Below are 13,515 nucleotides of genomic sequence, written 5' to 3'. Positions count from 1 at the left end.
ACTGTATTTTCCCTTTAGCCTGCTTTAAGTGTTCCTTGTTTAATTATTTCCTCAGAAAACATGGTAAGAGGCTTAGATGAAGATGAGACCAACTTCCTTGATGAGGTTTCTCGGCAGCAAGAGCTAATAGAAAAACAGCGAAGAGAAGAAGAACTGAAAGAACTGAAGGAATACAGAATATCCTTTGTACTTTGCTAGGAATCTGTAAGGTGTCAGCTTCTCATCAACATCTATGCATTTCAGTTTTTTCATTATAGAATGAGGGTCTTCTGCCTGGTCATCTTTAAGTTCCCTTTCAACTGTGGTGTTCCTGTGATGCTGAATAACTGTCAGCGATATGTAGAGTTATGTTGCGTGCAAGAGTCTGTTGCAATCAAAAGTCCAGATCCTTCAGGATTAACTAAAGGCCTAAATCCTAATGGTCAGTACCACAGTATTCTTGCCTTGTGAGATTAGACTCTGAAACAGATGGGCGATGAAATAAACCTCATCCAGGGGAGAAACTGGCTTCTAGGTTTTTTAAAGGAAATTTTTAGCAACCCTCCTGTGTCCTCAGACCTTCCCTACAGATACAGCCTGGTCTGTCTCCGTAGAGGGGTAGGGAAAGCAGCCAAGAGGACTTTGCTTTGACTCACTGTTATCTTTCTGGCATCCACTTGCATGTCTTACTAAGCATCCCAAATGTAACTTGGCTGAATCAAAATTCTCAGTTCCACGCCTCACTACTCCTACCTTCACTATACTACCTCCCTCCAAATCTCTTTCTGGTATCTGCCAAACTACCTCCAAAATGTACTCCAAATCTTGCAGCTCTTGGTGTGTCTGTTGCCACTGCAGTCGTCGTAGACCTTCTCTGGACTACGTGACCATCTAATTGTCTCTGCTTCTGTTCTCCCTCCCAGTCCATTCTCTAGACGATAGTCTGGGGAACTTTTGAAAACATACGTGGGATCATATAACTTTCCTGTTTCAAACACTAGTGGCTTTCTGTTGCATTTAGACTTAAAATCTGCATTCTTAACCAGGTCCTACAAGGTTCTGCATGATTTAGGCCAACTCACCTCCCTGTTGTATCTTGAACTACTCTTGTTCCTGTTTACTACACTCCAGCTTACTGCCCGTCTTTATGTTCTTCTCATACTGAGCTCTGATTCCATTTCAAGGCATTTGTATTTGCTATTTCCTCAGCCTGGAATGCTCTGCCCTCAGATTTTACAGGGCTTGCATTTCATGACACTTGGGTCTCAGCACCCTTCCTCATAGAGATCTTCCCCAAGCACTCCATGTAAAGTTGCGGCCACCCCATCACTGACTATAATGTCATTTTTTAAAATAGTATGTCACTACCTGAAATTCTTTATATACTTATAGGTTTGTTTGCCTCTTTACTGCTGGAATATAAAGTAAGCACCATAAGAACAAAGACTTGATCACCACTGATTTCTCCAGTCCTTGGTATATATAGTAGGTTCTCAGTATATGTGTGAAGAAATTAATGAATGACTCGTAGAAGAGGTTAAAAAGGCCACCTTAGCATCTTCCTCCTGTGAGAAAGCTTATTTGAGTATTTCAAGCTTATATGCTGAATAACCTCACTAGTGTGGTAACAGGCTTTTTTACCTCTAAGATTGGTGCTATGACTGTGTGTAAGCACTAATTGGTATTTTTTTTGCAGAGTGTGTGCAGTTGGTCCCATTAAAGAGTTATGTAGGAGAAAATGTGAACAGATTCCCGGGAATTTGGTTAAAGACAAGGTGACTGACGGTGGTTGAGATAAGGTAGCAACATGCTGCCACAAAACGTGCTCTGAACAGGTAGTGAAAGACATGGCTGCCAGTCTCTGTTTTCCAAGTGGAATTCTGGTATAACACTAAGGTAGAAGTTGATAGAAAAAATTACACCTCCATCCCAACTGTAGAATTGAGGCTGATTCTTATGAAGCTTCCCTCCCCCACTCTATTGCGTCATGACCCCAGGATGGTATTATGCATTGATGTTGGCAGAGATGGGCAGGTATATGTACTGCATTGTTTCAGGCATCCAGCTTTTTCCTCTAAGGAAAAAATATATTTTCATTTGAATTATGCCTTGTTTTATGTGCTTAATTTGGCGGGCAAGCAAATAAGACCGTGTCTCCCAAGGCAACATTCTGGAGAGTATTGTTGGTGTGGTATGAGTATGAGAGGCCCTTGGGTTTTCAGTTCAAAGGGAAAGATGAACAGGGCAGCCTTGAGGTAAAAGAAACTTTTCTGTCCTGATAACATTGCAGTACAACATTGAAGAGGCTAAAGTTCTGTCTAGAAAAACTAAGACAAAGCAAGCCTTCCAACCGACTGATGTATAATGTGCTAATCCCAAGCATGCATGTAGCCAGAGACATGTTGAGGTAGGAACTGAGGTTTAGACATCTTTTTATTAAAGCTCTAAATCAGGAGATGGTTCTTGGTTTTGCTTGGGTTGGTATAAGATATATTTTATAATGTGATACTGGTGAATACAAGTAAGCTGCAGTTTGTGCCAGTATAAACAGAACTTTTGTTTTCTTTAGGTTAGAACAGTATTTATTAATATGTGTGTTCAAATACGATGTGACCTTTTAAAAACTGCTTCATGTAGTCTATTCCTTGAGACTTTTGAAATGTATTTGTATATTTAAAACATTTTAGGGGGAGAGGATCTTAAGGGGGAAAAAGGACTTGGGCTTTGGATGTGGATCAAAAATATTACCACCTCCCTCCCTGCCCACCAAAAAAGAAGTTGAGAGCTTTTCTTCACTTAAGAAGAATAAAAGTTAAATGTTGGTTTTTGTCTTTGTCTTGGTATTATAAATGTGTGATTTTGTTAAATTTTTTCTGTTGTACTTGAAAGTTTCTATCCTTAATAGTGGAGTTGTAGGTAAAAATCACAGCATGCTCATGGATTTTGGTATTCTGTACTAGAAAGATGAAATTTCTATTTCATTTTTATTCTAAAAAAAAAGAACATTTAGTATTAACATATCAGTTTCCATGATTACCTTAAAAACATTAAATAGATGAAACTCAGAATAATGCTGAGTATAAAGTATAATCCCTGTTGAATATTACAAATGTTTAAGATAACTGGGTCCCACAAGAATTGAGTGTCTGAAAATTAGACACTAGAATTAGAAATTAAAATTTCCTAATTTCTGGTACCCAGTTTTTCCATTGTTCAAACATACAGGAATAGCTTAGACCGTAAAGTCCCACCTCCACTCCTTTGGGCTGATAATACATAGTCTTGGATATCTTGAGCACTAGATGTCGCTGCTGTTCCAGCAAGGTACCACTGCATCTTAAGTAAGGAACTGCACCATGTTCCAGTACTTATTTATTGACTAATACCTTGTGAGAGAGCATGAAAGGGAAGGAGAGGAGGGAGTTGGTGAAGAGAACAAAAGAAATTGACAAACCTTGAGAGCCATAGATTGAAATCAAGTTTGAAAACAGTATGTAACAAATGAACTGGTTGTTTTATGCCTTTAAACAGTTTTTCAGTCCTTGTGTTGTCTATGCACAGGAGTTTCTCATTAAAATCACCCTCAGAGTGTTTAATACAGGTTCCTGGGCCTCTGGAAGTCCTCATTCAGTAAGTAGGTTTGGGATAGGGGAGGGACCCTGTTTTTTAAATGAGCCTTAAGATGATTCTGATGTTGTCTTACATCCGCAGAATAGGAGTTAGTCTTCATAATATCTAAAGCTGAATACTACTAGTCATAGGACACTCTGCAAAATTTTTATTTTATCCTTAGGGGGAAAAGCAAGTAATTTTTCTGCAGTCAGGGAAGCTACACTTTTTTCTGTTGGATTCTTCAGGATCTTTGTTTTCCCCAAGTATGATATTGGCCATGTTTTTGGTAATAGCACGTGTTCTGGTCATCCTCAGGATTTTCTTTGGGAATCAAAGGGAAAAAATTTGCTTCTCTGTATTATTTTGGGCTTGCTTTGCCATCTTCCTCCTAGTCATGTTCATTTCTCTTTAAATCAGCTGGATTTGACTGGCAGAATAAAGGCGGGGGGTGTTTTTGTTTCCTTTGGCAGTGCTTCTTGGCATGTGGAATCTTAGTTCCCCAACCAAGGATTGAATCTATCCCCCTGCAGTGGAAACACAGAATACTAAACACTGGACTCAAAGAAAAGTCTGGGGAGGGCGTTTTTTAAATAAGTAGGGCAAACATTCCATGGCAGAGCTGAAGTGCTTGTGAGTTACAGGTGCCTTCCACGTCTTGATTTATCCCTGTCCTGCTATAGCTCTCCTTTTTGCTTAGTTTGATCCTTAACCTGTAACTCACAGTAATCTCAACAAGGTTGGAATTTCTTCAGAAAACAAGAAGGAAGTGGAGAAGAAAGCTGTGAAACCCATAGAAACCAAGAACAAGTTCTCCCAGGCAAAGCTGTTGGCAGGAGCTGTGAAGCATAAGAGGTCAGCCCTCATTTACATGACTTTAATCTCCCTCTGCCTGTGTGCCCCCAAATGCCAGAGTAATGGTAGTCAGCACAGAGTTACCTAAGCACAAGGCTTGGTGATGACCCTCCCTCGCTCCCCTGTCAGATTTGGTGTTTTCTGACGCCTTTGACCTTTGTGTCTCTGTTCGTTCAACATAATAACCACTCTTCATTGGACACTTAAGTACTTTCAGTGCAGGTGATATTTTATTCGTCTATGAAGTACAGAGACTGAGAATCTCAGAGGTTGAGAACCTTTGTCCAAAGTCAAAAAGTAACAGGAGAGGTGGAATTCAACATTTGAGCATCTGTGTTTCTAGGCAAACAAGGTAGCAAGTTCTGTGGAAGGATTTATATAGGGTGTATTGAGAGCAGGGAGGATAGCATATTAAAAAGCAGAGACATTACTTTTCCAACAAAGGTCCGTCTAGTCAAGGCTATGGTTTTTCCAGTGGTCATGTATGGATGTGAGAGTTGGACTGTGAAGAAAGCCGAGTGCCAAAGAATTGATGCTTTTGAACTGTGGTGTTGGAGAAGACTCTTGAGAGTCCCTTGGATTGCAAGGAGGTCCAACCAGTCCATTCTAAAGGAGATCAGTCCTGGGTGTTCATTGGAAGGAATGATGCTGAAGCTGAAACTCCAGTACTTTGGCCACCTCATGCGAAGAGTTGACTCATTGGAAAAGACCCTGATGCTGGGAAAGATTGAGGGCAGGAGGAGAAGGGGACGAGAGAGGATGAGATGGGTGGATGGCATCACTGACTCGATGGACGTGAGTCCGAGTGAACTCTGGGAGTTGGTGATGGATGGGGAGGCCTGGCATGCTGCGATTCATGGGGTCACAAAGAGTCGGACATGACTGAAGCGACTGAACTGAATGAGAGCAGGGAGGAGGAATAACTGCTTGGAGTGGGTATATGTGACTTGTGTTGGGGAAGTTAAGGAAGGCATTAGAAAGGAGACTGATTAGGTAGGACTATGAAGGAAATGGCAGCCTACTCCAGTGTTCTTGCCTGGAGAACCCCAGGGATGGGGGAGCCTGGTGGGCTGCCGTCTGTGGGGTCGCACAGAGTCGGACATGACTGAAGCGACTTGGCAGGCAGCAGCATGAGGGCTTTAACAGGCATACAAGGAGAGCGGAACATCCCGGGCTGGGAGAAGAGCTGGGTCAAAGGCTGTGAGATCTGTAAGAAGGTGGCAGCTGTGATAGGGTTACACACCTGGCTGGGACTCTGCTTGTTTGATGTGGGGTGGCAGCACTTCCTAGAGGTTTTGGTAAGTTGTCTGTTGTTTGTTCCTCTTCTTTCAAACCCTGAAATGGCACCAAAGTGATTAAATTTGGTCATTTCAATTTGATCAACTCTACTATAAGTAAAATGATACTAAGCTGAAGTGCAGTCTGTTAGGAAAATCAATATGGTATTTTGGCAGCCAGCCACATGTTTTGAAGAAAGTGCATTGATGGAGTTTTGTGGTTTGGAAAACACTAAATGCTGGAACAGTTTCCTGGAAACATTGCTCGCAACATTGTTTACATGTAAAAATGTCATCGTGGCATAGCAGCAAAGGGGAGGCATATCAGAGGCCTGAAAAGGGCCAGTTACCCAAGCCATGGATTGTTCCTTTCAACTTTTCATATAAACTTGCTTGCCTGGTCCAGTATCTTTGGGGATTTGGACCTGGGTCAGTTGTACTGGGCTGCACCAAGAGGGGGCTCTCTAGGTAGTCAGTCAGTGTCTCCAGTGTCTTGCTTCTAGCAGAATGGGTGTTGTAAGTATCTCTCCTAGTCCTTGTGCTGTGCTGTGCTGTGCTTAGTCACTCAGCTGTGTCTGGCTCTTTGCGACCCCATGGACTGTACCCCCCAGGCTCCTCTGTCCATGGGGATTTTCCAGGCAAGAATACTGACATGGGTTTCCATGCCTTCCTCCAGGGGATCTTCCCAACCCAGGGTCAAACTCAGGTCTTTACCATCTGAGCCACCAGGGAAGCCCCTCCTAGTCCTTCTATACCACCTTTTATTAGATAATCCTTTATTGTTGTTTTGTGCAGCAAGGTAATAAATGAGTCTCCTGGGGCAGGTGTTCCTAATCTACCCAGCTTTGGGTTTATTAGAGTCACCTGGGAGTTTGTTAATCCTGTGGATTGCCTCACACTGATTCTGGCTCAGTATGGAGTGAGGTCTGGGAGTCTTTAAGTTCGTGGATGACTCTAATGCTCAGTGAAAGTTTGATGCCTGATGTGTGTATGAAGAGAGAGAAGTCACTCAGTTGTGTCTGACTCTTTGCGACCCCATGGGTTATAGCCTACCAGGCTCCTCCATCCATGGGATTGTCCAGGCAAGAGTACTGGAGTGGGTTGCCATTTCCTTCTCCAGAGAATCTTCCCGACCCAGGGATTGAACCCAGGTCTCCCGCATTGCAGGCAGACAATTTACTGACTGAGCCACTAGAAAAGCAAGCATAGTAATAAAACAAGAACCTGTGAACCCATCACTCATTTTAAGACCTAGAACATTAGTGATACCGAGTCTGCCTCTGTGCTCTTCCCCGTTCTGTCTCCCTGCCTTGTCATCCTCACACCACTTTCCTTAGTCTAGTTCATCATTCTTTTGTCTTTCTTTACTTAGTAGGTTTCCTATGTAGGTATCCATGAACCATATAATAACTTGTTTGTTTTTGAACTTTATTAAAAATGATTTCATTGTCAGTACACCATCTTCTGTGAATTTGGCTTTTTGCTCAAATTGTTTCTGTGACTAAAACAGTTTTGTGTATATGTGTGTGCAGCTGTAATTCATTCACTTTCATTGCTGTATAATAGTACATTATTTGAGATATCAAACTTTGTTCATTCTCCTGTGAGTGAATGTTTGAACTAGGACACACGGTGCTGATGGGCCAAGGACAAACTTTGTACATGTGTGCATGTTTCTCTGGAGTCATGTGTCCAGTATGATAGCCCCTGACTACCTGTGGCTATGTAAATTTATTATTTTTTTTAATTTTATTTTATTTTTAAACTTTACATAATTGTATTAGTTTTGCCAAATATCAAAATGAATCCACCACAGGTATACATGTGTTCCCCATCCTGAACCCTCCTCCCTCCTCCCTCCCCATACCATCCCTCTGGGTCGTCCCAGTGCTCTGTAAATTTAAATTAATTAAAATTAAAAGAAATTTAAAATGCAGTCCCCTAGCCACAGTAGTCACATTTTAAGTGTTAAATGACTCCATGTGGCTTGTTGCTACCCTAGGGGATAACATAGATACAGCAATAAAGTGATTTATAAAATAGTATCTCCTTATGGTCTTAATTTGCATTCCCCTGCTAACAAATGTAGTTGACATTTTATATGTTGGTTTGCCATTCATGTGTCCCATTGTCCTAAAAGATCTATTCATTTATATTGTCTTTTTTTTTTTACTGAGTTATTTGTAATTTTCTTACTAATTCACAGGCTTTTTTTTTTTTTAACATTTTTTTTCTATAGTTTATAGCTTATCTTTTTAATTTTAAAGTGGTCAAATATATTTAATTTTAAGATGGTCGGTTTTAAAAAACTGGTCTATAATTGATGTATAACAGTTTCAAATATGCAACATAATGATTTGATAATATATATGTATATATAGTGAAATGATGGCCACGATAAGTCTAGTTGACATAGTTACACAACCATACATAGTTACACACTTTTTTCTTGTGATGAGAAACTCTAAGATCTACTCTTAGCAGCTTTCAAATATACAATACTGTATCATTAACTATAGTCATCATAATGTACATTATATCCTCAGAACTTATTTTTTTGATAGAAGGTACATTCTTCTCAGGGATGTCTTGTTTATTTTTGGCCACTTCATTCTTCTATATAAATTTTAGATGTAGTTTTAAGTTCTTTAACAGTCCCTATTGGGATTTTTATTGAATGCTATTAAATTGCTTGATAAATTTATGGAGAAATCAGATCTTTATGTTTTTGAGCCTTTATTCATGGTTTATATCTACATTTGTTTGTTTCCTTTAGTTAAAGTCATTCAGTAAAGTCTTAAGAGTTTTGTTGTTTTTTTCAAAGATTGTGTACATGTCTTTGATTAGATTTATTCCTAGGTATTTTATCTTTTTTTGTTGCTGGTAAATAAAAATGCATTTGATTTTAGTATATTTGTATCCAGCCACCCAACTTTTATTAACTTTACTGATAATTCTTATCAACTGTAATAATTTATTGGTGAATTCTCTGAAATTTCTATGTAGAAGGTCACTAAATGATGAGTTTTTTCCTTATACCTTTTAATTCCTTTTTCTTATTAAGCTGGTTGGGACCACCAGCAAAATACTAGAACAATTACTGTGCACATCCTTGTTTTATGTCTAATTTTAAACCGAATGCTTATAACTTTTCACTGCTAAGGATGGTATTTATAGTTCTGTTTCTAGTTTAAGAGGTTTTTTTTTTTTTTTTTTTTTTTTTTGTAGCCATGAATTATTAAATCTTGTCAGTTTTTTCCTGCTTTTGAATTGATAAAATAAATTTTTCTTTTTTACTGTTACAGTGAAAAAAATAAAGATTTTTCTGATGTTGCATTCCTGGTGATAAACCCAACTTGCAGTGATATATTTTTTTCTCTTTTTTTAAAACTTTGCTGGATTTGGCTTGCTAATGTTTTGTATAGGTTGTTGCAGTTTTCATCATGATTGAGACTGGCCTGTACTTTTCCCCCCACTTTATCTGATTTTGATGTGAAAATTAAATCTAACTTCACAGAATGATTTAGGGAGTGTTCTTTCTTTTTCTCTTTTCTAGAGCACTTTGTATAAGATAGTAGTGTTCTTTTGTGAAGGTTTTGTAGAACTCAATAAAATCACTTTGGGCCCCTCTTTTTATTTTGTGACTATAGGACTATCTACCTTTCTCCAAATCTTTTTGATCAGTTTTTTTAGTTGTATTTTCTGGGAATTTGTTCATTTTGTCTTTTTTCGAATGCATTAGCTAAATTGTCAGTATTCTTTATTTATCTAACTGCTCTTGTCCCCTTTTCACCCCAAATATTGATGAGTTGTACTTTTATTCTTATTTTGACTATTTTCTTGAGAAGGTAGTCTGTTTTATTAGCCTTTTCAAAGGCCTTTTGGATTTAGTTTTTATTATTTTTGCTCTTTAATGTCTTCTACATTCCTTCTTTGAAATATTCTTTACTTTCTCAAGCTTATACTTTTATTATTTCTGTTACAAACAACTGTCAGATACCAAACTAATTAATTTTCAGCTCTTTTCAGTTATAGGCATCTAAGATCCAACCAGTCCATTCTAAAGGAGATCAGTCCTGGGTGTTCTTTGGAAGGAATGATGCTAAAGCCGAAACTCCAGTAATTTGGCCACCTCATGCAGAGTTGACTCATTGGAAAAGACTCTGATGCTGGGAGGGATTGGGGGCAGGAGGAGAAGCGGACGACAGAGGATGAGATGGCTGGATGGCATCACCGACTCGATGGACGTGAGTTTGAGTGAACTCCGGGAGTTGGTGATGAATAGGGAGGCCTGGTGTGCTGCAATTTATGGGGTCGCTTTAAGAGTCGGACACGACTGAGCAACTGAATTGAAAACTATAGTTTTTCCTCACCTTTCATTGTATGCAATTTTCTGTTTCCAAGTAAGTATTTTTAAATATCCATTTTGATTTCTTTCTTGACTCATGACTTAGACATTTTAAAAAATTTCCAGACATACTGAGGTAGTTCAGTTCAGTCACTCAGTTGTGTCCTACTCTTTGTGACCCCATGAATCGCAACACACCAAGCCTCCCTGTCCATCACCAACTCCCGGAATCCACCCAAACCCATGTCCATTGAGTTGATGCCATCCAACCATCTCATCCTCTGTCGTCCCCTTCTCCTCCTGCCCTCAGTCTTTCAATGAGTCTTTCAGTTCAGTTCAGTCGCTCAGTTGTGTCCGACTCTTTGCGACCCCATGAATCACAGCACTCCAGGCCTCCCTGTCCATCACCAACTCCCTGAGTTCACCCAAAGTCTTGTCCATTGAGTCGGTGATGCCATCCAGCAAATTTCTGCCTTAATTGCATTGTGGTTTGTATGTACTAATTCTTTTGAAATTAGATTTGCTTTGTGACCTTTTCCTGAGATTAATTTTTGTGTATGTTCCAAGTTAAGGAGAATTTGTGTTATGTGATTGTTCTGGATTGTATGTAGGTACAACAAAACAAACTTGTGGATTGTATTGTTCAAATCTTCTGTGTCTTTAGGTATTTGTCTGCTTGTTTTATTAGTACTTGAGGGGAGTATTTTGAAATCTCCCATTATTGTAATGATTTCTTGATTTTTCTTCAGAGTCTATTGAATATAGTTTTAAGCTCTTTAATTAGAAGCATAGATGTTTGGGATTGTTATTTCTTTGTAGTGATTTAAACTTTGTTTCATTATAAACTAACCTCCTTATCCCTTGTAATACTTTCGTTTTTAAAGTCTGTTTTCTTAATATGGGTGCTCCAGCCTTCTTTGGGTTAGTATTAGCTATGCTGACTCTTTCCATTCCTTTACTGTAAATCTTCTAAGTTGTTTGTTATGCTTCTGTTAAGTTTTTAGTTAATCATAAATAGCTGACTTGAAATCATCTGTTAAACTCTCTTTAAAGGTAGGTACTAGGATTTTTTTGTATAGTTTCTACTATCTTTTCTAAAATTAATTTTTTGGTCATCCCACGTGACTTGCAGGATCTCAGTTCCCAGGCCAGGGATTGAATGTGGACAATGGCAGTGAAAGCCTGGAATCCTAACCACTAGACCACCAAGGAACTCTGCAGTTTCTACTATCTAATGTTATTTGTCTTTTTACTTGAAAACTCTTTTCCTTATATTCTTTTTATTAAAATTTTGATGATAATTGTAAAATTTTTAATTCTCTTTTTTTCTATTAGTTTGGATTTATGTATTCTGTTTCTGTTCTTTTGTGCCTTAAGTTGGCAATTTACCAGGAATACTTAGCAAAACCATAAAGTAAATAGCTTACTTGCCTGCAGAATTATCCATAGATCCTAGAACTTTTAGCCACAATAACCTTCTTCCTTCCTTACGTGCTGTCCAGGACTTTAGTATGGTCATGTTTAATACCACAAATTAGATGTTGTTTTTTATATAGACAATGTTTGTCTAGATTTGTATTGGCCAGTTTCTTTGTTCGCCATCTCTTCCTTTTGGGATTAAGGCCTTCCTTCTAGGACCATTTTCTTCCTCTTTGAATTGCATTCTTTTTTTTCTCACTGTCCTAACTTGTTTAATAGGTACAAATTTACAAACATTACACATAGTAGTAGTAATGGCGGACTTGGAGAACGTTGTGCATTTTCTGAGCTGCGTGGTGAGAGAAGTACATTCTTTAGATAATCTTTTAGTGAAGGTATTTTGGGTGACATTCAGACTCTCTAGCATGTCACTAAATTTAGTCTTTAATAACTACATTTTTGTCATTTATAAGCATGTCTAGATATTCTTGAAATCGATCTGTGGTTCTAACCAAGATGAATGATGACAATAAAGAATCTGATATTTAAGTGATACTTGAGGATGTTACTTCACCCCTTGAATTGGTCAGAGGTTTAAATTCTTTATAATAATAATTTAATTGTTCTCTAAAGCAATTATCCTTGAATTAAAAAATAGATTTAAAAAATAGTATAATTGGAAGGAGATTAAGAAGCTGAAATGAAGACTTTCAGATCATCTCAGCTCCTGAGGCTACCTAAAACCCATATAAAATGGTTTTTGGAGCTCCTGATTCCCTAAGATTTGACCTAGCTCAAATCACATATTTTTTTGTTTGTTTGTTACAGTTCAGAGAGTGGAAACAGTGTGAAAAGACTGAAATCTGACCCTGACCCAGATGACAAGAATCAAGGTGGGTGGCAGCTTTCATATCATTCTTTACCCATCATACACATGAACCATGGTAAAAGGCTGGAATGCATTGTATCTGTGGAGGAACACGTGTATCCCCGAGCAAACCTACCTAAACTTAGCAAGCCATTTTAAACCATTCAGGGTTTAAACCTAGGATTATATCAGCTGCCCAACAAAGTAATATGTTAGAAACCATGGAACTGATAAATGACAGTTACGTTCTCTCAGGAGTGCTAACAAAGCCAAAGCCCTGGTGATACCAACCTCTACTCACAAAGAGTTTTTCTTTCTCCCTTAAATGTCAAGTTTCTTCATTTCACCTGGCTGGCTACCAGTGAGAGGTAGAATGCCTGGCTCCTTCTGTTGGGTGGATTGGATTGGACCAAGAAGCTAAATAGTTTCCAAAGAGTACACGTTCTTTGGTGGTTTCTTTCATGTGATCAAATCTGGTACTGTATTAAGTGGCACCAAGTTATAAGTGAGAGTGAGTTACTCAGGACTGAATCAGGGGTAAGAAATTCAAGAGTGTTTTCAGTTCTTCTGACTTCCTGTGGAATTGAGACTCTGAGCTGAACTCAAAGTGCCATCATTGAAACAGGGCTTACATTTATTTCTCTTTTAAAAAAAGATATTTTAAAATATATTTTTTCTTTAAAAATTTAATGGATATTTTAAAATACATATCCACTGAAGTCCAATAACGGTGGGCTGTTGCTGATACCTTTTTGCTCTAGAAGTTACTTGTGAAAAGGATCTTCAGTGAAGAACTTTCCTTCTCCCTGTATGTACTCTTCCATCCAATTCTCCTTCCCAGAGGGAAATACATTTTTTTACATGTTTATCTGGATATATGTGTATATCCAGATTATTCTATGTGTGTATCAGTTCAGTTCAGTCGCTCAGTCGTGTCCAACTCTTTGCAACCCCATGAATCGCAGCACGCCAGGACTCCCTGTCCATCACCAACTCCCGGAGTTCACTCAGACTCATGTCCATCGAGTCAGTGATGCCATCCAGCCATCTCATCCTCTGTCGTCCCCTTCTCCTGCCCCCAATCCCTCCCAGCATCCGAGTCTTTTCCAATGAGTCAACTCTTCGCATGAGGTAGCCAAAGTACTGGAGTTTCAGCTTTA

General features: G+C 38.8%; 1 protein-coding gene across 1 annotated transcript in view; it reads left to right on the top strand.

The window, feature by feature from the left end:
• PSME3IP1 (proteasome activator subunit 3 interacting protein 1) overlaps window positions 1-13,515 on the top strand; it is a 40,726-nt gene that overhangs the window by 14,523 nt on the left and 12,688 nt on the right. The window contains 3 exon segments of the mRNA NM_001014944.2: window positions 56-177; window positions 4,313-4,443; window positions 12,316-12,380. Coding sequence (NP_001014944.2) covers window positions 56-177; window positions 4,313-4,443; window positions 12,316-12,380 — 318 coding nt within the window.

The sequence above is a fragment of the Bos taurus genome, chromosome 18, assembly GCF_002263795.3.
Source record: "Bos taurus isolate L1 Dominette 01449 registration number 42190680 breed Hereford chromosome 18, ARS-UCD2.0, whole genome shotgun sequence".
NCBI classification, from domain to species: Eukaryota; Metazoa; Chordata; class Mammalia; order Artiodactyla; family Bovidae; genus Bos; species Bos taurus.
The sequence above is the reverse complement of the archived record's forward strand: the minus strand, read 5'-3'. Positions and strand labels throughout refer to the sequence as shown.